Source organism: Malaya genurostris, chromosome 2, assembly GCF_030247185.1.
Source record: "Malaya genurostris strain Urasoe2022 chromosome 2, Malgen_1.1, whole genome shotgun sequence".
Lineage (NCBI taxonomy): Eukaryota > Metazoa > Arthropoda > Insecta > Diptera > Culicidae > Malaya > Malaya genurostris.
Window position 1 is genome coordinate 124,820,619 of NC_080571.1, and position 26,864 is coordinate 124,847,482.

Below are 26,864 nucleotides of genomic sequence, written 5' to 3' on the forward strand. Positions count from 1 at the left end.
AGAATCGATTTTTTGTTGATCAATGGTACTCATGAAATCAAGATTTTTTCAGATGGCCCTGTTCTTGAAACTACGACCTATAATGCAGCGCCAATCTCGAATGATACGTCAAAATTAGATGAAACGATTCTGCAAACGACTAACACAGATATTACTGAACTAATCAATACTCCGGCAAGCAACAAAATCGGTAGTACAACCAAAATGAATACAGAAACTCCTTTGATTACTCCATTTGTAATAGAAGAAACTCCTGCAAAAAATAACACAGTATTATTGGAGAACTTCGAGATCTTGTCGAATACAGTATCATCCTTACAAGACAGTATACAAATATTCAACGACGAGGATGAATGTCAAACGCTCTCTATAAATGTATCTACGTATAAGATAAATGATCTAGAACATGTTACGCCTACTGTAGCATGTACAGTCATGGATTCCAATACATCAATAAATGTTTCTCCAAGTCTCTTGAAGCACCTTTGTGAAAGAGTCATTTCATTAGAACACGCTGTTGAAGCGCTGGATGAAACAACACTCAATAACAGCAGTGTTTCAGGATTGACTGAGCTTCAGACACCAGTACCAGCTACGACACCCGTTATTTCCACATCATCTGGCGCATTGACAGAAATCTCAATGGTTTCCACTAAACGTAAATTGTATACAAGAAATTATCCGGATGATAAAACTCCAGAAGGGCGAAAATCAATTGTTGTTCGACCAGTTAGCAACAATGAATATCTAAACATTGTGGATCAGACTTCAAATCAGACTACAATTGATAAGAAAGCAAAACGTAGTAAATCATCGAACATTAATGATGGTAAGGAAATTGTTAGGAAAGTACTTCCAACGCGAAAATCACGACGAAATATTAAGTCACTGTCTGAAGAGAGTTTGGCGGGAATTTCCCCGGAACCGAAATTCGTCAAACCTATTCCGAATCAGACGACAGATGAAAATTGCAGTTTGTCTTCAGAAACTGATAAAAAGTCTGTGAGTGAGTCCTTCATTGGACGACGGAAAGTGATGTTTAATGATGAAATCCAAGTGAAAGAAATATGTTCACCAGCTCCTGTAGGTGATATAATAAAAAAAGTATCATTACGTGGAAGAGGTCGCAAAGTCAAACGTGCTATTGACGTAATTATTCCAGCAAATAATGATGAAACCATTAAACCGGCCACTAAACAAATTCAAAAGGTTTCGCATGACATTGAAAAAAATAATATCGGTAGTATAATTCCAACAAATATAAATGATGATACTGTACCTACTAATAAAGAAAGAGTAGAAGTTTCACCTCCAAAGCGATCCCGACGAGTAGTGCAAACAAAATCTACAAACAGTTCATCTCAAACTCGGTCTAGATTTTCAAAACGAAATAATCTAAACGTTGACAGTGAAGATTGTTCAAATGACCCACACACCGATTGTGATGCAGATGGTACGAACGATATTCTAATAGAGCAGGAAGAAGGATCAACCAAGAAACCAACCAAGCAGGAAGGAAGATCAACCAAGAAACCAACAAAAAATACACAAAAGAAGAGATTGTCTCACGAGGATACTTTGCCTGAAATTATTGGAGAATCAAAGGTTGTGGAAAATACTCAACCAATATCAAACGTAGAAAATTTCTTTGCACCTATAGATACTAAAGTATCAACAGAACCAATTGCGAAACGATCTCGACGTGCAGCTGCAGCGCGAGAATTGAAATCAGCTAACGAGGAAGTTTCTACATTCCCGTCATCTTCCAATGTACGTATCGAATTAGAGAATGTAGAGGCTCTTGAAGAAATCAAAGTTGACCAGATTCTAGTTAATCACGAAATCACTGAAAATATTCAAGAAGTTCAGGAATCAGCAGCAACTCGTCGTAGGGCGCGCAATCCTAAGAAAATTGAGAAAGCACTCTTCAAAAGAGATACATCGAAAACGGACCAAACTGAAACTGATAAGAAACATGAGGTGGTAGATAAAATACACAACGAAGTGGGACAATCGAAAACATCTAGCGAAAAAGTTTCTATATTGACGTCATCTTCCAACAAGTCTATGGGATTAGAGAAAGTAGTGGCTCATGAAGAAATCAAGGTTGACCAGGTTCTAGGTAACCTCGAAATCACTGAAAATATTCCAGACTCAGCAGCAACTCGTCGTAGGGCGCGCAATCCTAAGAAAACTGAGAAAGCACTCTCCAAAAGAGACATATTAAAAACGAACCAAACTGAAACTGATAAGCAAGAAGTCGTGAATAAAACAAACACCGACTCCGATCCAATAAATGTTCAAAGTAACGCAGTTGAGGATGGATCAATCGAAGGACACACATTTTCGAATAGACCTCGACGTGGAGCACGAAACACCAAGACTGTGGTAACTGTTGGTGTACAAGAAACACTAAGCCCAACGTCAGTTCCGAAACTATCTCGTCGTGGAAAGCCGAAAAGGGAAACGGATATCGATGATAAAGATAAAGAAAATTTGCTTGACTTAGTGTCATCGGATGCTATCGCCGAGACATCAGTTATTGTCGAACAGTCTGAAAAGTTGAACCAAAGGAAAACCCGTCGTGGTACGGAAACAAGAAACGCAACAAAAAAATTGGTTCGGAAACCAAAAACGCGACAACGAACAACTAGTCGCACCGCATCTAATACTGATTCAACCTGGTGCGACAATACCGATTCAAATGTGAATGAAAATTGTGAAACTACACGAAGTGCAGATCATTATATGTCTGACACCAGCGAATGTTCTGCAATAAAAATATCTGATAGTTCAACTGTGGGAAATTACAAAACTGAACAGATCTCAAAATTGATTCCAACAAAACGAGGTCGTGGAAAGAAGGTAGTCGAATCGAATATTGTCAATGAGCCCTCCTCTCCGAAAAAAGAAATGAACGAATCTGTTTCTGAATCTAGCGAAGATACTTCGGACCGCAAACGTCGCGTTGCTCGACCAACCTTCAAAGAACCAGTTGAGCAACCGCCATCTGTTAAAATACAAAGAAGATGTAGACAAAAAAAAAATCAGATTGATAACCATCTTGATTCACATCAGACTATTGAAGAGTCTTTGAATGAGTCTCACATGATCAAGACCATGCTACCTTCGTCACTTACGTCAACACCTTTGGTGACAAGTTTCATTGAAAAAACAGATGAAGTTGAGAAAAAAAGCGGTCGTGGTAAAAGTCGAAAAATTGCACACCCTGTGGTTTCCGCATTAATTGAAGAAGGGTGTACTACTAATCGAAAGTCTCCCAGAGGACACCGTAATATAGATCACGCTAGAATTCAAGATTCAATTGTCGAGCATTCCGAAGATCCTGTGATAAGACGTGGACGGGGAAGAGCAACCAACAAAAGCAAGTTAACAGAAGAATCAAAAAATGATTCTAAACACAGCGCTGAACAGTTTCAGTCAAGCAGTCATGATATGAAACCTAAAATGGTCTCGCAAAAAAGAAATGGTTCACCCAACATAATTCAAAATGAGAATTCAGGAGAAACCATTACGGCCGAAGATGATAAACAGACAACGAAACGGACAAAATCAACAAGAAAAACTACACAAACACTCAAAACAGATGGGAATGTTTCGACAGAGCAGAGCAGTCCGGCGAAAAAACGTACACGAAGGGTAGTTAAAAAAGAACCATCAGGTACCGATACAGAGGTTTCCTCGCCACACACTACTAATGGGAAGCGACCAGTACGGTCAAGGAAATAGTTTGTATGTTTCTTTTTTTATTCTCATAATTATTTTTTTATTTAACAGAACGAGAAGTTTATAATTCTTAAGTTTGTTGTATTATTTTTTATGATTAATATTATTCATTTTTTTTTAAGAAACAATAAACCAAGATGATTTGAATACCTCTGTTTTTTCATGCACTCAAAAAAACATATACATACAGGATTAGAGTAGGTGGCGCCAAAATGTCGGAAGCAAAAAAGCGTATATATATATATATATATATATATATATATATATATATATATATATATATATATATATATATATATATATATATATATATATATATATATATATATATATATATATATATATATATATATATATATATATATATATATATATATATATATATATATATATATATATATATATATATATATATATATATATATATATATATATATATATATATATATATATATATATATATATATATATATATATATATATATATATATATATATATATATATATATATATATATATATATATATATATATATATATATATATATATATATATATATATATATATATATATATATATATATATACATATATATATATATATATATATATATATATATATATATATATATATATATATATATATATATATATATATATATATATATATATATATTATATATATATATATGTGTGTGTGTGTGTGTGTTCGCGATCGATTCGAAATATTTCGATCGAATGTGCAATGTGAACATCACTCGATCGACTTCCGTACGTATTACTTCTGTTCGGTTTTGAACCGCTCTAATTTGTTTATACAAGTGTGACGGTTGACCGCTTTGATGGTTAGTGTTCGAAATTTCAAGTGTTCCCGAAAGAGAGTCGATCGAATCATACAAGTCGAACGGAATAAAGAATGCAAAATTCGAACTTGAACGAAAGTGTAGATTCGTTCGTATCACAAATCCGTCGGATTGCAGAATCGGGGTGGTTGTAACAGAATAAATCATGACGCTATTCTTTCTAAGTAATTTTATTGATGCGTGAATTTCCTTGTCTTCTTCTTCTAACAGTCACTTTTTGATGGACAGGCGACAGAGACCATATGTCCAGCGGTGTCATTAAACGTCATTTTGACGATTATCTCTGGTGCCTTTTGAAGTGGCACCTGCTGGCAAGATGGACCGTGAGCGGTCTTAGCTGTCCTTATAGTGGCACTACAAAAAAGTGCACCTGTTATTTCTCGTAACGTCACTTGTTTGGATTTTCGTGTTGTGTGTTTTCAGATCTTTAGCTTGCATTCTTTAACGAAGTTTGTTATTTCTTTGTATACGGCTACGTTTCTTGTTTTGATTATTTCGATTATATTGGCGAATCTTCCGTCGAAGGAATATTGGGCTCGAATGTTGCAGTGTTTTGGACAGAATAATGTTAAGTGTCCTGCAGTTTCCGGTTCTTCGCAGATATCGCAGTTTTCATCATCTTCCAGCTTCTTTTTGTGTAACCAATATTTACTATAATCATGGCCTGCCATGATTCTGTTCATTGTTCTTGTTTGGATGTTATCTAATGCCGTTTTTCATTGAAAAACACTGGTGGCGTGGATTGCTCTGGTTTTGCACTTTCGAGCAGAAATGCAACATTCTGACGGTGTTTCATTGCATTTCTGCTCGAAAGTGCAAAACCAGAGCAATCCACGCCACCAGTGTTTTTCAATGAAAAACGGCATAAATTTATGGCGTTTTTCATTGAAAAACACTGGTGGCGTGAATTGATCTGGGTTTGCACTTTCGAGCAGAAATGACAATAAAACACCGTCAAAAAATTGCACTTGTTCAATGAAAAACGGCATTATATTTTGAAACCGCATGGCTTAGTGTGGAAGGTATTTTGCACCGCGAAATTTTTTTTTTTCCTTTTTCTTGTGAGTAATTTATGTACCACTCATTTGCATTCATTTCAGCTGCTTTTTTGCAATTCAGTATAGCATTTATAATGTGATTCGATTGTCAAGCTCATCTGAATGTACTCCTTTATTGGCCAGAGAATCTGCTGTCTCATTTCCTGTAATCCCAACGTGGCTTGGGATCCACTGGATAATTGTATTCCTTGTGTTGCACACTTTTAGTATGTTTTCAACTATTTCATTGCGATAACTTGAGTTTAAACCGTTTTTCAATGTGATGCATGAAGATTTGGAATCCGTGTATATAACTGTTCAGTAAAGTTATATTCTTTCTATTATCTGTGTAGTTTGTTTTATTGCCAGTAGTTCCGCAGTCATTATGAATGTGTGATGTTTTAGTTTCTTAGCTATTTTTATGTTCTGTTGTTCTACAAATATTCCTATACCACATATGTCCCCGTGTTTCGATGTATCTGTAAAGATGCTTTCCCGGTTTTTATATTTGCCATTCATCAATCCCAAGGTAATCTGCTTCAGAACTTTTTCAGCAGTTTGCTTTTTCGTGAGAGTTTCATTTCCTAATTCTGTATATAATTCTGTATATATATATATATATATATATATATATATATATATATATATATATATATATATATATATATATATATATATATATATATATATATATATATATATATATATATATATATATATATATATATATATATATATATATATATATATATATATATATATATATATATATATATATATATATATATATATATATATATATATATATATATATATATATATATATATATATATATATATATATATATATATATATATATATACGTTACGGAAAATCCATCCAGTACCCTAACTCAATATCGCGACCACACTACAAAAACAGCTGACCAGCCAATATTCATAACCGACACGCGGACAGAAGATACCACGTACACCACGGACAAATCGATGACCCAACAAACCAATCAAGCTACCAGTAACCAACCGGATGAGGAATGCTGACACAACAGGATCGACAAACAAAACCATTTGGAATGAGCCAGTTTAGTCAGTTCTAGTGAAGAAGTCGTCTTGTGCAATTGTAAATCTTTTTATTGAGTTAAATAAAGTTTATATTTTTGCCTTTCTCTATAGAAAGGTATTAGAATTGCTGGAAAAACCGACTTTCGAACGGAGCCTCGGAGACCCATAGTGTTATATACCATTCGACTCAGTTCGTCGAGATCGGAAAATGTCTGTGTGTGTGTGTGTGTGTGTGTGTGTGTGTGTGTGTGTGTGTGTGTGTGTGTGTATGTGTGTGTGTGTATGTGTGTGTGTGTATGTGTGTGCACTTTTCGAAGATATTTGAACGCGCTCAATTTTCTCAGAGATGGCTGAACCGATTTGAACAAACTTGGGCTCGTTTGAAAGCTACTGTCGGGCCATTGATCAAGTTCGAAGATCAAATGGCTGTGACTTTTGGTTCCGGAGATATGATGGTATAAGTGACGTAACCGACAAAAATCGTGCTATTTGAACGCGCTAAATTTTCTCAGAGATGGCTGAACCGATTTTAACAAACTTGGGCTCGTTTGAAAGCTACTGTCGGGCTATTGATCAAGTTCGAAGATCAAATGGTTGTGAGTTTTGGTTCCGGAGATATGATCGTATAAGTGACGTAACCGACAAAAAGCGTTGTATTTGAACGCGCTCAATTTTCTCAGAGATGGCTGATCCGATTTTAACAAACTTGGGCTCGTTTGAAAGCTACTGTCGGGCCGTTGATCAAGTTCGAAGATCAAATGGTTGTGACTTTTGGTTCCAGATATATGATGGTATAAGTGACGTAACCGACAAAACACGTTGATTTTTACCGCTCTTATATATATAAGGGTGCCAAAATTTTGGGATCAACTCTATTTTCGTAAAGTTCTAGTGCTCAAAAGTTTAAGCACCTCGAAAAAAGTCTTCATGCAAAATTTGACCTAAATCGGACATGCTTAAGGGGTGCTGCCCGGTGGTAAAGGTTTGGCAATTTTCGATCTTGAAAAAGCACCATAGGGGGGAGTACATGAAATTTCCAAAATCGAAAATTTTTTTTGATGCCAAAACTCTTAAAACTGCATAAAACATCGAAATTTAGTGTCATCTCGAAAAAAAATTTTTTTGAAAAAATCAACTTTCTGGGACTTAGAAAAATTTTCATATTTTTTCTAAGTCCCAAAAAGTCGATTTTTTCAAAAAAAAATTTTTTCGAGATGACACTAAATCTCGACGTTTCATGCAATTCTAAGCCTTTTGGCATCAAAAATTTTTTTTAGATTTCGAAAATTTCATGTACTCCCCCCTATGGTGATTTTTCAAGATATATGAAAATTTCACTAAGTGGACTAAGAAGGCTTTTTGCCTTTCTCTATAGAAAGGTATTAGAATTGCTGGAAAAACCGACTTTCGAACGGAGCCTCGGAGACCCATAGTGTTATATACCATTCGACTCAGTTCGTCGAGATCGGAAAATGTCTGTGTGTGTGTGTGTGTGTGTGTATGTGTGTGTGTGTGTATGTGTGTGCACTTTTCGAAGATATTTGAACGCGCTCAATTTTCTCAGAGATGGCTGAACCGATTTGAACAAACTTGGGCTCGTTTGAAAGCTACTGTCGGGCCATTGATCAAGTTCTAAGATCAAATGGCTGTGACTTTTGGTTCCGGAGATATGATGGTATAAGTGACGTAACCGACAAAAATCGTGCTATTTGAACGCGCTAAATTTTCTCAGAGATGGCTGAACCGATTTTAACAAACTTGGGCTCGTTTGAAAGCTACTGTCGGGCTATTGATCAAGTTCGAAGATCAAATGGTTGTGAGTTTTGGTTCCGGAGATATGATCGTATAAGTGACGTAACCGACAAAAAGCGTTGTATTTGAACTCGCTCAATTTTCTCAGAGATGGCTGATCCGATTTTAACAAACTTGGGCTCGTTTGAAAGCTACTGTCGGGCCGTTGATCAAGTTCGAAGATCAAATGGTTGTGACTTTTGGTTCCAGATATATGATGGTATAAGTGACGTAACCGACAAAACACGTTGATTTTTACCGCTCTTATATATATAAGGGTGCCAAAATTTTGGGATCAACTCTATTTTCGTAAAGTTCTAGTGCTCAAAAGTTTAAGCACCTCGAAAAAAGTCTTCATGCAAAATTTGACCTAAATCGGACATGCTTAAGGGGTGCTGCCCGGTGGTAAAGGTTTGGCAATTTTCGATCTTGAAAAAGCACCATAGGGGGGAGTACATGAAATTTCCAAAATCGAAAATTTTTTTTGATGCCAAAACTCTTAAAACTGCATAAAACATCGAAATTTAGTGTCATCTCGAAAAAAAATTTTTTTGAAAAAATCAACTTTCTGGGACTTAGAAAAATTTTCATATTTTTTCTAAGTCCCAAAAAGTCGATTTTTTCAAAAAAAAATTTTTTCGAGATGACACTAAATCTCGACGTTTCATGCAATTCTAAGCCTTTTGGCATCAAAAATCTTTTTTAGATTTCGAAAATTTCATGTACTCCCCCCTATGGTGATTTTTCAAGATATATGAAAATTTCACTAAGTGGACTAAGAAGGCTTTTTGCCTTTCTCTATAGAAAGGTATTAGAATTGCTGGAAAAACCGACTTTCGAACGGAGCCTCGGAGACCCATAGTGTTATATACCATTCGACTCAGTTCGTCGAGATCGGAAAATCTGTGTGTGTGTGTGTATGTGTGTGTGTGTGTGTGTGTATGTGTGTGTGTGTATGTGTGTGCACTTTTCGAAGATATTTGAACGCGCTCAATTTTCTCAGAGATGGCTGAACCGATTTGAACAAACTTGGGCTCGTTTGAAAGCTACTGTCGGGCCATTGATCAAGTTCGAAGATCAAATGGCTGTGACTTTTGGTTCCGGAGATATGATGGTATAAGTGACGTAACCGACAAAAATCGTGCTATTTGAACGCGCTAAATTTTCTCAGAGATGGCTGAACCGATTTTAACAAACTTGGGCTCGTTTGAAAGCTACTGTCGGGCTATTGATCAAGTTCGAAGATCAAATGGTTGTGAGTTTTGGTTCAAAAATTTTTTTAGATTTCGAAAATTTCATGTACTCCCCCCTATGGTGATTTTTCAAGATATATGAAAATTTCACTAAGTGGACTAAGAAGGCTTTTTTAGATTAGCATCACTGTTCTCATACAAATAGGCAACGCAAATGTCAAGCCCTAGTTTGGAAAAATGATGCTGACTGTGTGACATAAACACTGAAGCATGCTTTTGTGAACTACTCGAATCAATCTGACTCAATTGGTGTCAAAATTAGTATCCAAAATTAATTAATAAAAGTATGAAACATATTTTCATGAGACTGTTATGAAAGAAGAGAAAGGCATTATCACACCACTAGGTGGATTAAGAAGGGTTTTTAGATTAGCATCACTGTTCTCATACAAATAGGCAACGCAAATGTCAAGCCCTAGTTTGGAAAAATGATGCTGACTGTGTGACATAAACACTGAAGCATGCTTTTGTGAACTACTCGAATCAATCTGACTCAATTGGTGTCAAAATTAGTATCCAAAATTAATTAATAAAAGTATGAAACATATTTTCATGAGACTGTTATGAAAGAAGAGAAAGGCATTATCACACCACTAGGTGGATTAAGAAGGGTTTTTTTCATACTCGGACCACCCGAATTATAACTGGCGCAGTCGACGGCAAAGTGAGTGGAATTAAGTTGAAGACTTAAGTGAAACTAGTGAAGTAATCTTAGTGCAAATAAGAGCTTCATAGAAAAATTTAAGGGCAACGAAAGACCTTTTTAAGTGAAGTTCATAGTGAACACTTGTGTTACCGGTCAAAAAGCCGCTGTTGAGTGAATATCATACAGCTTGTGCAACACAGGACGAAGGAAGGACCCAGTCACAACCTACAAACCAACCAGCCAAGACGACACCTATAACTCCAGATGAGGATTAGTACTCTTCTGTAAGTAGTAAAATTTTTTTACTTATTAACAAAAAGTGAACACAGTGATAATACTAACAAGTGTTTCAAAGTGAATATTTGAAACACAAGAAAGTGCTAAAACTTAGTGTAAACTTCGACCTCATACAAAAAAAATTCTTTTGATTTCAACTAAGAAAATATTTTATGAACCGTACTAAAATTTTTGACAAAAACAGAGAAATGGCACAGGAAATTAACGCTGATGAGCTGATGGAGCAAATCCGCAGTCTCACAGAAAACCAAAACGCACTAATACAACAAATTAGTGCAATGCGCGAAAGGGCAGATGATCCGTTTTTAAATTACCGGACACCTGACCCAATAAAAAATTTAGCTACGTTCAGTGGCAATAAAAAAGAAACTCAAGCATGGCTCGAAGATACCGAAAATACGCTAGAGTTATTCGGAAGTTATACGGGAACACCGTATTATAACCAAATTATTAGAGCCGTGAAGAATAAAATAACAGGAGAAGCCAAAGAAGTATTAATTGCAGCCGGAAACCCTAAAGATTGGCAATCGATCAAGGAGGCTCTTTTAAACTCCTATGGCGACAGAAGAGATCTGACATCTCACATTCAATCGCTTTTCTACGTAAGGCAAGGGAAAAAGACTTTGAGTGAGTTCTATAATAAAGTCAAATCCATAGACACAGCGATAAAGAGTACCGCAGCTGTCATGGACGACTATAAAGACTCAACCAGAGCTATAAATAACCTAATAAGCCTAATGTCAGTAACCCGATTCATAGACGGACTAAATGACACCTTGTCCATGCACGTGAGAAGTTACCGACCCGAGTCTCTCGAGGAGGCATACAATATCACGGTGCAATATGCAAACGCGGCTTATAGAATGAAACTTGATAATAAAACACCTTGTTCGAGTTCGAAACCGAACTACCAAAACAAATCTAAGCCACCGCAAATTCACAACGCGACCAATTCACATAATGCACAAAAACCCGGTCCATCAGGGAAATTCAGACATTTAAAACCAGCTACTGACGATGACGTATCCATGAGAACAGTTAGATCAAACCGAGTGAATGCACACGAGGGAGAAGCAGAGATAGATAACGATACTAATCAATTAGATGAAACAGTTTTAGATTCAGATGACGACGACTTTTTCTTAGGAGACGAGTTAAATTTTCACATAATAGAAGGAAAAGGACTGGAAACATAATAAACAATAACTTTATACCTTATATTACGATACTTACTAGCAAGGGGGAAATGAAGTTTTTGATCGACACAGGAGCGAACAAAAACTATATTTCACCAGAGCATGTTAACCTTCAAAATTGCAAATCTGAGACTGGGATACAAGTAACAAACATACACGGAACACATAAAATCGAAAAGTCAACCACTTTCGACATTTTCCAAATTAATAAAAAACTTAAATTTTACATTTTCAAATTTCACGAGAGAATCATTCAGTAAAAACCATTCAAGCGAAGAGGTTGTGTTTCGATTGTACTGGCTCGTGAGTTAACGGCTGCTACCGAGACAATTCTAAGCTTCAGGTAGTTAAACTGCCCATAGCAAACGCAATATTCGGGGCGTTTCCCGACTGGAAAGCTAGCAACGAAGGCCATCCCGTTCATACGCACAGAGGTGTAGAGACACAGAGGTGCGAGAGCATAGAAGTGACGAGTCACAGAGGTGCCATCGCATAAAGGTGCGAAGACGAAGGGGTGCAAAGGCACAGAGGTGCTAAAGCAACCCAGTGCTGATCTACCAGGTACCAGAATTTGTACGCTGCGTAGGATCAAAAGAGACGGCATATATCGCGAGGTGCTACACTGCAAGCATCGCATTTGATCGCCACCAAGAGCAAAAGCACTGTACCTGGGGTCAGGTACAGCAAGTGCAGTGGTGTTCACAACGACGGCAGAGCAACTGAGATAGCAGTAAACGACAGAAGACTGCCAATTGGAAACAGCAAAAGACTGCCAATTGGAAATCGTTGGAAGAGCTTCACGTCGTTCTTCACGATAAAGGAACAGAGACATCAGCTACAAGGTAGATTTAATTTAATTTATTTTTTATTTCTTATATCTGAAATTTTACTAAACATAAGTTTTTATTTTGGTATTATTAATTTACAAAAAAAATTTAATGTAATGGATGATCTCATGGAAGATCATCCGAATCCGATTCCGGATACTAGTAAAAGTTTAAATACTCCGAGGGCTAAACATTATCCACAGGGTACCACTGGGCCATGGATAGTCTATCTTCGAAAAAAAGAAAAGATTTTAAACTTGATGCAAATTACAAAGGATTTGACATCACATTTCTCTGAAGTTAAAGAAATCTGTAAGGTTAATAGAGATAAAATTCGAGTTGTAGTTAACGACTTGAAACAGGCAAACGATATTGTAACCTGTAAATTATTTGCTATTGAATATCGAGTTTACATTCCATCGAAGGAGGTAGAAATTGACGGTGTTGTGACTGAAGCAAGTCTGACAGCAGATGATTTACTTAAAAATGGAGTTGGCCGTTTTAAAAACTCCATGCTTGAGGGAGTTAAGATACTCGAGTGCAAACAATTGTACTCAGCATCTATTGTCGATGGAAAAAAGTCTTATCGTCCCTCAGATTCGTTTCGCGTAACATTTGCCGGATCTGCATTGCCTAGCCATGTCTATATCGATAAAATTCGTCTTCCTGTTCGGCTTTTCGTACCGCATGTTATGAATTGCACGAACTGTAAAAAATTCGGACATACAGCTACTTACTGTAGTAATAAGTCCAAATGTATCAAATGTCAAGGGCCTCATAAGGATAATCTTTGCGATAAAGATGTTGAAAAATGTGTTTATTGTGGGGAAAGCCCTCATGATGATCTTTCAGTGTGCGCTGCATTTAAGCTGCGTAAAGACAAAATGAAGCTTTCTTTAAAAGCACGGTCTAAGCGCACATATGCAGAAATGCTCAAAACGGTCATACATGTCTCCCCTTTGGAAACCGAAAACGGTTTTTCAAATCTTGCGGAGCCAGAGGAATCTGACTCTGACGGAAATAGTGAAGATACCTCGTTTGTCACTCCTCAAGGGTCTGTTAAGAGGAGATTAACAAACCACAAAATACCAAAAAAGACACCTAAAATTATACCTTCAAAAAAAGATCCCCGTGTTAAAGCTAAAAAGCCAAATTTAAAACCAAAAACTGTGCCTCCTGGTTTGTCAAATTCACAAACCAATCCAGGAACTAGCTCAAGAAAAGACAATAATCCAGTGGGCTCCATTTCACATTCACCAACAGGATTACTGAAATTTTCGGAAATTGTAGAATGGATTTTCGCTGCATTCAATATTTCTGAACCTCTAAAGACCATCATAACAGCATTCCTTCCAATAGCTAGAACTTTTTTGAAACAGTTATCAGCTCAATGGCCAGCTCTTTCAGGTTTTGTATCATTTGATGGATAATTTATCATCCGCCGCAAATGATTCAATCACTGTCCTGCAGTGGAATTGTCGAAGCATCATGCCAAAACTTGATTCATTTAAAGTTTTGTTGCATAGTCAAAAATGTGATGTATTTGCTTTGTGCGAAACATGGCTTACATCAAACATAGCCTTAAATTTTAATGACTTTAACATTATACGTCTCGACAGAGACTCCCCGTATGGTGGAGTGCTTTTAGGAATTAAGAAATGTTATTCCTTTTATAGATTAAACATTCCTTCGACTTCTAGTATAGAAGTTGTTGCTTGTCAAATAAACATTAAAGGAAAGGACATTTGCATTGCTTCGGTATATATTCCTCCAAGAGCTCAAGTTGGACAACGACAGCTTAATGAAATTGTCGAAGCCCTTCCTGCTCCACGTTTGATTTTAGGAGATTTCAATTCGCACGGAATGATGTGGGGTTCCGTTTACAATGATAGCAGATCATCTCTAATATATAATATTTGCGACAATTTTAGCATGACGGTACTAAATATGGGTAGCATGACACGGATCCCAAGACCTCCTGCACGTCCAAGTGCATTAGATTTATCTCTTTGTTCGACTTCAATTCGACTAGATTGCACCTGGAAAGTATTTCCTGATTTACATGGTAGCGATCATTTACCAATCATCATCTCAATTAGCAGTAACAAAGGCATTGCTAATTCAGTTAATATTCCATATGATTTGACAAAAAATATTGACTGGATTAAATACCAAAGTAATATTTCAAGTGTCTTAACTTCAATGGAAGAGCTTCCCCCACTTGAAGAATATGACTTCCTCGTTTGTTCGATTCTGGAGGCCGCAGAACAAGCCCAAACCAAACGATTTCTTGGTCCATCGTCTAACAGAAGACCTCCAAATCCTTGGTGGGACAAAGAGTGCTCAGATGCTAAACACGCGAAACAAAATGCTTTCAAGACGTTTTTAAAACGAGGAGGAGGAACTCCTCAGAATTTTGAAAAATTCTTGGTTTTAGAAACCAAGTACAAGAACATACTTCGGGTTAAGAAATGCAGCTATTGGAGACATTTTGTGGAAGGTTTGTCAAGAGAAACCTCAATGAGCACTCTTTGGAATACGGCCAGACGAATGAGGAATCGTAACGTAGGAAATGAGAGTGAGGAGTACTCGAATCGATGGATATTTGATTTTGCGAGGAAAGTTTGTCCAGATTCCGTTCCTACGCATAGCATTGTTAGGGAGTCTTCTTCAAATGATGATTCCATTGATAGCCCCTTTTCAATGATGGAATTTTCCATAGCACTCATGTCTTGTAACAATAACGCTCCTGGATTGGACAGAATTAAATTCAACTTGGTGAAGAATCTGCCCGACCTCGCAAAAAGACGTTTGTTGGAATTGTTCAACAAGTTTCTTGAGCAAAATATTGTTCCACCTGACTGGAGACAAGTGAAAGTTATCGCCATTCAAAAGCCGGGGAAACCAGCTTCCAATCACAACTCATATAGACCCATTGCGATGTTGTCCTGCATCAGAAAATTGTTCGAAAAAATTATTCTACGACGTCTCGACACTTGGGTCGAGACGAACGGTTTGTTGTCAGATACTCAGTTTGGCTTCCGTAGAAATAAAGGGACGAATGATTGCCTTGCATTACTTTCGTCTGACATCCAAATTGCCTTCGCTCAAAAGCAACAAATGGCATCTGTATTTTTAGACATTAAAGGAGCATTTGATTCAGTTTCCATTGATGTTCTTTCAGACAAGCTCCACCAACATGGACTCCCAGCGGTTATAAATAATTATTTGCACAACCTTTTGTCAGAGAAACGCATGCATTTTTCACATGGCGATTTGGCAACAATCAGAATTAGCTACATGGGTCTCCCGCAAGGCTCATGCCTCAGTCCGCTCCTCTATAATTTTTACGTGAATGACATTGACAGCTGTCTAGTAACCCCATGTACACTAAGACAATTGGCAGATGATGGCGTGGTTTCAGTTACTGGATCCAAAGCTATTGATCTGCAAAAACCATTGCAAGATACCTTAGATAAATTGTCCGTTTGGGCTGTTCATCTTGGTATCGAATTCTCTGCGGAGAAAACAGAGCTGGTCGTCTTTTCAAAAAAGCATGATCCCGCGCAACTTCAGCTTCATATGATGGGAAGAATAATCGAACAGGTTTTGACTTTCAAATACCTCGGGGTGTGGTTTGATTCCAAATGCACGTGGGGAGGACACATTAGGTATCTGATAACGAAATGCCAACAAAGAGTAAATTTTCTTCGAACAATAACAGGGTCTTGGTGGGGTGCTCATCCGCAAGATCTGATAAAATTGTATCAGACAACGATACTTTCAGTGATGGAATATGGATGCGTTTGTTTTCGTTCCGCTGCAAATTCTCATATTATCAAACTGGAGCGAATTCAGTATCGTTGTTTGCGAATTGCTTTAGGGTGCATGCATTCGACACATACAATGAGTCTTGAAGTTCTGGCGGGAGTTCTTCCATTAAAAGATCGATTTTGGGAGCTTTCATCACGCCTGCTAATAAGATGTGATGTGCTGAATCCCATGGTAATTAATAATTTCGAACGACTAGTCGAGCTTCGATCTCAAACAAAATTCATGACAGTATATTTTAACCATATGTCACAGGAAATCAACCCTTCAAGATATATTCCTATCCGTGTCAGCCTCCTAAATGTACCTGACTCAACTTTATTTTTCGACACATCCATGCAGCGCGAAGTGCGTGGAATCCCGGACCACCTACGCTCTATGGAAATCCCAAAAATATTTTCAAGTAAGTTCAGGCATATTAACTCTGAGAAAATGTTTTACACGGACGGATCGCGAATGGAAGAAGCGACAGGGTTTGGTATGTTCAACAATAATGTTTCGGCCTCATTCAAGCTTCAAGAACCTGCATCTGTTTATATAGCAGAGTTAGCAGCAGTTCATTATAGCTTGAATGTAATCGTCACATTATCTCCAAACCATTATTTCCTCTTCACAGATAGTCTGAGTGCAATTGAAGCCATTCGCTCAAACGCTGCTGGCAAAAATGAACCGTTTTTCTTGGGTAAAATAAAACAGTGTCTGAACGACATATTGAATAATAATTATCTAATCACAATAGTTTGGGTTCCGGCTCATTGCTCCATTCCAGGCAATGAAAGAGCCGATATTTTAGCCAAACGTGGTGCTATTGAGGGTGAAATTTATGAGAGACCGATTGCTTTCAACGAATTCTATAGCGCGTCTCGCCAAAGAACACTTGCCAGCTGGCAAGCTTCTTGGGATAAAGATGATCTGGGTCGGTGGATGCACTCAATTATTCCTAAAATATCGACAAAGGCATGGTTCAGGGGACTGGATGTGAGTAGAGATTTCATTCGTGTGATGTCCAGACTCATGTCCAATCACTACACGTTAGATGCACATCTCCTTCGAATTGGACTTTCCGAGACTAATCATTGTGCTTGCGGCGAAGGTTACCGCGATATTGACCATGTTGTTTGGACATGCGTGGAGTTTCGTGATGTCAGATCTCAACTAATAAATTCCTTGCGTACCCAAGGTAGACTATCCAATGTCCCAGTTCGCGACATTCTTGCTTGTCGTGACCTTCCATACATGAAACTTCTTTATCATTTCATTAAATCCATTGGAGTTCCAATTTAAATTTTATTTTATGTTAAACTGTTTTCTCTTCCATGAGTTCAACCAATAGCCAACTATAGGATATTGAATATAAGTGGTGAACTGATACAAACAATCCTGAAATAGTTATAAGATCATGTACAAAATAAATGTATTTTATTTAATGTAATTAAAATAGCAACTCGCTTGATAAAAACAGTGTTTAGATTAACTAATGAGTACCAACATACTAATATGATATTCGAAATGTATTAGGTTTAAACTACTATGTATTGTGGATGCCACGGCGAAGAAAAACTTATGTATATTGCCTATGAAATAAACGTATTTATGAAAAAAAAAAAAAAAAAATTTCACGAGTTCTTTGATGGCTTAATTGGTTACGAATCACTAAGAGACATCAAAGCACAGATTGATATAGCTAAAAATAAGATAAAAATCGGAAGAAAGGAGTTGACAATGCAAAAACGTTTTCCACCTCAGAATAAAATCAACTTGACCGAACAAAAATTTCAATATGTCCCAGTACAGACAGTAAAAGACGGAGACTTCTGGATACAAAACGAAATGAATTTGGGAAAAATTTCTTTATTACCTGGGCTTTACCGGAGCACAAACAGAACAGCAATAGTAGCAATACAAAATCATTCCGACATTCCGTTGGAAATTAATTTAAATGAAATTAAAATTAAAACAGACAAATTTCAGGTAATCCAAGAGCCAAATAAGCAAGAAATTAACCAAAAATATAACTTTCGGGAAGACCATCTAAACGACGAAGAAAAGAAAGCGCTAAAAACCGTCATCAATCAAAATAAAGAAATACTACACTCAGAATCTGAAAAATTGACATTTACACATAAAATTAAACATGAAATTAAGACAGCGGACAATATACCAATTTATACAAAATCCTACAAATATCCTCAGATATTTGAAGGAGAGATACAAAGACAGGTACAGAAGATGCTAAAAGACGGCATTATCAAAGAGTCGATATCACCATACACCTCTCCCGTATGGATAGTACCGAAAAAAGCCGATGCATCTGGACAAAAAAAATTTCGTTTAGTGATCGATTACCGAAAACTCAACGAAAAAACAGTAAATGACAAATATCCGATTCCAGATATAACAGACATACTCGACAAATTGGGTAGAGCTCAATATTTTTCAACAATCGACTTAGTATCAGGATTTCACCAGATACAACTAGCCGAGGCAGATACCGAAAAAACAGCGTTTTCCGTGAATTCTGGAAAATACGAATTTACCAGAATGCCCTTCGGCCTGAAAAACGCACCTGCCACATATCAGCGAGTAATGGCATTTTGCGAGAACTAATAGGAGTGTGTTGTTTCGTCTATATGGACGACATAATCATTTTCTCTAGCTCACTGCAAGAGCATCAAAAAGACTTGATACGAGTAATGAAAAAGTTGAAAGACGCCGGTCTGAAGATACAACTGGATAAATGTGAGTTCTTCAGAAAGGAAGTCCAATTTTTAGGACACACGGTGTCAGAAGACGGAGTGAAGCCTAACGCGGATAAAATTAAAATAATTAGAGACTGGCCGATGCCAAAATGTGAAAAAGAAGTCAGACAATTTCTGGGCACGCTAGGTTACTACCGGAGGTTCATAAAAGACTTCGCGAAGGTGGTAAAACCAATGACAAAATTACTAAGAAAAGACATAGAATTCAAAATTACACCTGAAATCGACGACTGTTTTCATAAATGCAAAAAGATACTAACCATGGATCCCGTACTAACATATCCCGACTTTAGTAAGGAATTCATTTTAACAACAGACGCGAGCGACTATGCGATTGGAGCTGTTCTCTCGCAAGGGACAATAGGAAAAGATAGACCAATAGCATACGCCTCACGGACATTAAATAAAACAGAAGAAAATTACTGTACCACCGAAAAAGAATTACTGGCAATCGTGTGGGCGGTAAAGCATTTCCGACCATATCTTTACGGAAGGAAATTTAAGTTAGTTACAGACCATCAACCCCTTACATATTCCTTAACCAACACGAACAGTAAAATCGTTCGATGGAAGCTTAACCTAGGAGAGTTCGACTATGAGATTGTATACAAACCCGGCAGGCAAAACGTCGTAGCAGACGCTCTCTCGAGAATCAACATAGTTCCAGAAAATCAGACTCTAAACGCTAATTCCCTAAGAAGTATAGAAGTAGAACCATCCTCAAGTGAATGTGATGATCTAGAAACAGTTCACTCAGCAGACACGAGTGATGATTATTTCATACCCTGTACTGAAAAACCAATTAACCTTTTCAGGAATCAAATCATTTTAAAATTAGGCAACAAAGACATAACATCGTACGAACAAGTTTTTCCGAAATACCACCGGCACATAGTATCAAAACATGAGTTTACAGAAAACGACATGATCAACATTTTCAAGAATTTTCTTCATGTAAAAGGAACAAACTGCATGAGAATGCCAATTTCACTAATTCAACAGGCCCAGGAAACCTACAAAAAATATTTCTCCACTAACAGAACCTACAAGATTCTCATTTCAGAAATACTCCTAGAAGACGTAAGAATGGAAACTCAACAAGACGAAATCATCAGAGAAGTCCACAACTATGGGCATAGAGGCACGAAGGAGAACAAGCACCAAATATTAGCAAAATATTTTTTTCCACAGATCGAAAGAAAGCTCAAAATTTTCATAGGTGCCTGTGATATTTGCAAAAAAGCAAAATATGACAGGAAACCGCCAAAATTAATTAGAAAAAGCACTTTCGGCGAGACACCGTTCGATAGAGTCCACATTGACGTCTTTTTCCTGAAAGGTCAAAAGTGGCTAACTATAGTAGATTCCTTTTCCAAATTTGCAAATGCAATACACCTTCAATCAAGAACAATAATAGATATGAAAAATGCTATAACGGAGCACATACGTCAGTTTGGAAGACCAAATACTATAGTCAGCGACCAAGAACCATCATTCAGATCAATCGACTTTATCGGATTCTTAAATGATCTAGGAATCGAAATACATTTCGCCAGCAATTCTAACGCGATCGGTACAGTTGAAAGATTCCATTCCACACTTATTGAAATATTTAGATCAACGAAACAACAATTCAACGATCTCTCTCTCAAAGAACACGTTAACGTCGCGATCGATATCTACAATAACACTTTCCATGAAGCTACTAAGGCTAAACCGCGCGATTTAATATTTAACACTTTAAATACAACAAATACTTTAGAAATAACAGAAAATTTTCATAAACTTCAATCAAAGGTTAAAAATGAACTCGATAAACGAAGAACAAAGTACGAGGATAACAACGCACACAAACAACCACCTAAAACATTAGACCCAGGCGAAGAAAAATATATTAAAATAGCACAAAGACTAACAAAAGATAAGAATCTGTATAAAATCGTAAAAGTTAAACAAGACAATGAACTTACCTTTGAAGACAATAATGACATTAAAATCCACAAAAATCGTCTAAAATGAGTAAACACCTAAAATGTCCTTCCACTTGCAGAATAATCTCACTCAGCATGATAAACGCCACCATATATAAAGAGATAACAAACACTAATGGACTACTAGCAACGAAAATCGAGACAGTCAGAATCAAAATAGGATACAATAGGATAATACACAAAATTGATCTGGAAACACTAGAATACAACATCAATTATATCGAGAAAATAGCGAAAGCAGTAAAAATTAGTGACCATTTAGAAAACACACTCGAATCCAAAATACAACTAGCTAAAGATAAACTATACAGCCTTATGCCAAGAAGACAGAAGCGAGGTTTAGTCGATGCTTTAGGAACAGCAATAAAATATATTTCAGGAAATCCAGACAATAACGACTTGAATATGATTCAGCAAAATTTAGGTATATTAAACGAGCAGGAAAACAAACTCGCTAATAATCAGATGAAACAGATCACAATCAATGAAATTTTTCAGAACAAAATAAACAATATTACAGCAATTTTGAAAAAGATTAACGCAAAATTATTCAGAGAATTCAATTCATCACAAGGCATTAAAGCAGATTTAGAATTTATAAACCTTATTTGGAAAACAGAAGAGATAATCCAACTGATAAATGATATAGAAGACCAAGTAGAATTCTCCAAACTAAACCTTATTAACAGAAACATACTTTCATTAGAAGAAAAGGATTTTATTTTTAAAAAGCTAAAAGATCAAGATATCAAAATAAATTACACAGATGAAATTTTTCGTTTTTGCACAGCTAGTATAGGAATCAGTAGAAACCAAGTAGCTATACTTATAAAAATCCCTATACTGGACGAGAAATTCTACGATTTGCTGGAACTCCACACACTCAATATCAACGGGACCCGCATCAACACGCACATCCAACTGGTAGCGAAACACAGAAACCAAGTCTACATACAAACAACAAAATGCGATATTTGCAGTAATCACCTTCCACTTGAAGACGAATGCATCCTTAATCTTCTTGTTCATCAAACACCAAAATGTTCAGTTACACGAGCGAAAGAACCCCCGAAAATCATAGAAATCTTAGAAGGCATCATCTTAATAGATACCAATAGCAAAATCGAAGTATCAGACTCATGTGGTAAACCCAAAGCAATAACCGAAGCAACACTAATAGAAATTGAAAACTGTACAGTGAAAATACAAAATCTAACTTTCTACGGGAAGCCAGAACTAATACACAAGGACAACTATCTCATACCAATATACAGCAAAAGCTTTCAAACGAAGTCAGAAACAACCAAAGCTGAAGATAACCTTTTGACAAGAATACAAAACTTGGAAGAAGTCAGCGAAATCCAGCTATCATTACACCAAACACAGAAAGAAGCGACACTAGGAGGATTCTGCTTCCTAACACTAACATTTCTTTGCTTATCCATTTATCTCTGTAGAAGGAAGTCATACCGAACGAAACTCCAAATCGATGGGTTGCCGAAATCACCTACAACAACAAAGGCAAGTGATACAGCAACTGAGATAATAGTCACAACAACTGGAAATAAAACCGAAAGTAAAAAACCACGAGTCATCCCGATACCGAGATTTGAACTTTTGAAAAATCAACCGAGGACGCTTGATGCTTAAGGAGGGAGACGTTACGGAAAATCCATCCAGTACCCTAACTCGATATCGCGACCACACTACAAAAACAGCTGACCAGCCAATATTCATAACCGACACGCGGACAGAAGATACCACGTACACCACGGACAAATCGATGACCCAACAAACCAATCAAGCTACCAGTAACCAACCGGATGAGGAATGCTGACACAACAGGATCGACAAACAAAACCATTTGGAATGAGCCAGTTTAGTCAGTTCTAGTGAAGAAGTCGTCTTGTGCAATTGTAAATCTTTTTATTGAGTTAAATAAAGTTTATATTTTTTTCATACTCGGACCACCCGAATTATAACTTATATATATATATATATATATATATATATATATATATATATATATATATATATATATATATATATATATATATATATATATATATATATATATATATATATATATATATATATATGTATATCGACCGAAACGAAATTATTGTATTGGGCTTATAGTGCTGAATAATACGTTATGTTTCTTGTAAATCTTTTCCATATATGTGAGATTGTCATCACGAAATTCTTCATAGTCTACTTCTTGCAGTTGATTACATAAAATAAAGTGACATTGTTACGTTATGTACAAACCCCTCGTTTGTCATTCCGATTGACACACGATTGAAAAAAGAGAAAGACACAGTATTTAAGCGGGAAGCAGTTTAAAACGCCAAATGAATTCGCTCTGTATTTCAGTTGAAATAAATCGATGTTAACTATTATAAACCGTGTTTATATTAAATACAACATGGTGTCAGAAGTCGGCGCGAGTTGTGTATAGTTTTGTTCCGGCGTCATTATCACCTATATTGCGGAAAAAACAGTGTTACAAACTCGCATCAGTGATTAGTATTCGGCGCGATAGCAGCCATTTTATTCTCAAGTGATATTAAGTAAAAAACGGTGTATCCTCATAGAAATAGATCCCAATCAGTTCAAAATGTTTTTAGAACATCAGACATACATATTTCAACAACTCATGCAAACCGTTAATGCATCTACAACGGCATTGTAGTAGTCTTTTGTATTGAACTTTAAATAATGATGCAAAACAGATAGATCTGGCCGAACTGAACCTACCGACGTAACGCCATTACGCTTTTCTGAGATTCTAGTTCCGGTCGAGAGAGTGTGAGAGAGTGTGTGGGAGAGCTTGGAAACAAGCTCTCGCATGTTCGGGAAAAGCACTAAGAAGCCAGACCGGCATTGTATTGTTAACCAGCAACACGTGCAGATGGAAAAAATCACGCTCGAATAATAAAAGCAGTTTTAAATCAGAAAACAGCGTCGTGTTTAATTCGTGTTATAGCATCGACATTAACCATCCAACAGCGTCAACAATCCGAGCAGCAGCGATCTTGCGCAGCGAACGTTCCGGTACCACAACCATCGCCACTAGCTTTAGATGGCGATATGGAAGTAAATTACGACTTCTTTGTCAGAAGTTGGAACGACTACTCTAAAGCGATTGGAATGGACCAATGGCCACCAAGCGATAACGCTAAAAAAGTCAGCTTCTTACTAACTGTTATCGGTGAACCTGCGAGGAAAAAATATTTCAATTTTGAGCTTACAGAAGAGGAATCAGTGAGCATAGAATCCGTATTACGTGCAATCAAATCAAAAGTGGTAACAAAACGCAACATAATCATCGATCGGTTGGATTTTTTTTCGGCCTTACAAGCTTCTCGAGAATCAATTGATGAATTTTCCTCTCGTCTCAAGGGATTAGCGAAAGTCTCGAAGCTTGGGGCTTTAGAATCAGAACTCTTAACTTACAAAATTGTCACAGCAAATCGATGGCAACATCTAAGGACAAAAATGTTAACGATCACAGATATAACGTTGGATAAAGCAATAGATCTTTGTCGAGCTGAAGAAATCACGGAGAAGAGGTCCCAGGAATTAACGTACATCGTTCCTGAATCGGAAGTACATAAAGTCAACAAGAGCAGTTCTCGCTTTAAACAGTGGAAGTCATCTCGATGCAAGTTTTGCGGAGATGTACATGAATTCTCCAAAGGAGCATGTCCCGCTCTCGGAAAACGTTGTCATCGGTGTAACGAAAAAAATCATTTCGAGAAAGTGTGCCGAGCAACGGAAAAGTCCAAAAATAACAGATCTCGACGTGTAAGAGAGGTGAAGGATGATAATTCTGAGGAAGAATGTTCAAGAAACGAAGAATCTTCGGATGAAAGTGAACAGGAATACGAAATCAGCAAAATTTTCGACAATACTGACAAAGGAGGTGGAGTTGCGGCCGAGCTGGACTTCAAATTCAAAAATTCGTGGAAATCTGTGCTCTGTGACCTAGATACGGGAGCCAATACTAGTCTTATTGGTTTCAATCATTGGGCAGAACTTACGGGAGAACGCAGTTCATCCTTACAACCGTCGTCAGTTCGACTACAAAGCTTCGGAGGTAATTCGATTAAAGTTCTGGGACAGGTAAAAGTGAAGTGTCGACGATCAAATCGCAAATATCGATTGATTTTGCAAGTCGTTGAGGTTAACCATCGTCCGCTGCTATCAGCTAAAGCATCACGAGAACTCGGATTCATTAAGTTTTGTGAAACAGTGAAGCTGGAAGCAGAGGAATCTACAAATTCGTCTGAAAAATTACTTCACGTGTATCGATTAAAGGCGCAACAAAGCATCGATGAATACCAAGAGCTTTTCGAAGGATATGGAAAGTTACCTGGAACAGTGACCCTCGAAATTAATGACAGTTGCACACCGTCAATCCAATCACCTCGGCGCGTACCGATAGCAATGCGTAACGAGCTCAAAAAAGAGCTTAACTATCTGGAAGAAAATGGTATAATCGTTAAAGAGACAAACCACAGTGATTGGGTCAGCAATCTGGTCCTGGTTAAGCGACCTACCGGTATACGAATTTGTCTGGATCCAGTATCACTAAATAAAGCACTACTCAGACCGAATTTACAATTCGCTACATTGGACGAAATCCTTCCAGAACTCGGCAAGGCTCGTGTATTTTTTACAATGGACACAAAAAAAGGATTTTGGCACGTAGTTCTAGACATGGAAAGTAGCAAACTGACAACGTTCTGGACACCGTTCGGCAGATATCGGTGGACTCGCTTACCTTTCGGAATCGCATCGGCTCCAGAAATATTCCAAGTAAAACTACAGGAGGTGATCCAAGATCTAAAAGGCGTTGAGTGCATTGCGGACGATTTACTTATTTTCGGAATAGGCGATACGCTCGAAGGAGCCTTAAAAAATCACAATCAATGTTTACAGTTTCTTCTTCTCCGGCTTAAAGAAAACAATGTTAAACTTAATCGCTCGAAATTGAATCTTTGTCAGACGTCTGTTAGATTCTATGGCCATATTCTAACAACCCAAGGACTACGACCAGATGAAACAAAATTGGCGGCCATAAAAAACTATCCGACCCCTACCAACAAAAAAGAAGTTCATAGGTTTGTGGGCATGGTTAACTATCTGAGCAGATACATTCGTGATCTGAGCGTTAATCTCACGTGCCTCCGCAAACTTATCGTCGAAACTACACCTTGGCAATGGACACCCACCGAGCAGAAAGAATTCCAGTTGATAAAGAACGTAGTATCTAATATAGACACGCTACAGTATTATGACGTAACGAAGCCGTTGACCATCGAATGCGACGCAAGCTGCTTCGGTTTAGGAGCTGCTGTATTTCAAGGTGACGGGGTTATAGGTTACGCCTCACGAACTTTGACCCCAACAGAAAGAAATTACGCTCAAATAGAGAAGGAACTGTTAGCAATAGTTTTTGCTTGTACCAGATTTGATCAAATAATTGTCGGTAATCCAAAAACAATTATTAAATCGGACCATAAGCCATTGATAAACTTGTTCAGCAAACCACTTCTT

General features: G+C 37.1%; 2 protein-coding genes across 2 annotated transcripts in view; both read left to right on the forward strand.

The window, feature by feature from the left end:
* The window catches only part of LOC131428385 (uncharacterized), a 34,435-nt gene extending 30,541 nt beyond the window's left edge, over positions 1-3,894 (forward strand). The window contains exon 15 of the mRNA XM_058592303.1: positions 53-3,894. Coding sequence (XP_058448286.1) covers positions 53-3,750 — 3,698 coding nt within the window. The 3' untranslated portion in view covers positions 3,751-3,894. The remainder of the gene's footprint in view (positions 1-52) is intronic.
* Positions 3,895-24,800: 20,906 nt separating this feature from the next.
* LOC131428809 (uncharacterized protein K02A2.6-like) lies at positions 24,801-26,739 on the forward strand. The gene is made up of 2 exons (XM_058592849.1): positions 24,801-26,663; positions 26,719-26,739. The coding sequence occupies exons 1-2, from the start codon at positions 24,801-24,803 to the stop codon at positions 26,737-26,739; spliced, it is 1,884 nt and encodes a 627-aa protein (XP_058448832.1).
* The last annotated feature ends 125 nt before the right edge of the window (positions 26,740-26,864 follow it).

Bases quoted from the DNA above. Each gene is read 5' to 3' on its own strand.
- LOC131428809 (XM_058592849.1), top strand. From the start codon at position 24,801: ATGTTAACGATCACAGATATAACGTTGGATAAAGCAATAGATCTTTGT. The intron at 26,664-26,718 runs GTATTTCAAGGT...TGACCCCAACAG, and splicing joins GCTTCGGTTTAGGAGCTGCT to AAAGAAATTACGCTCAAATA.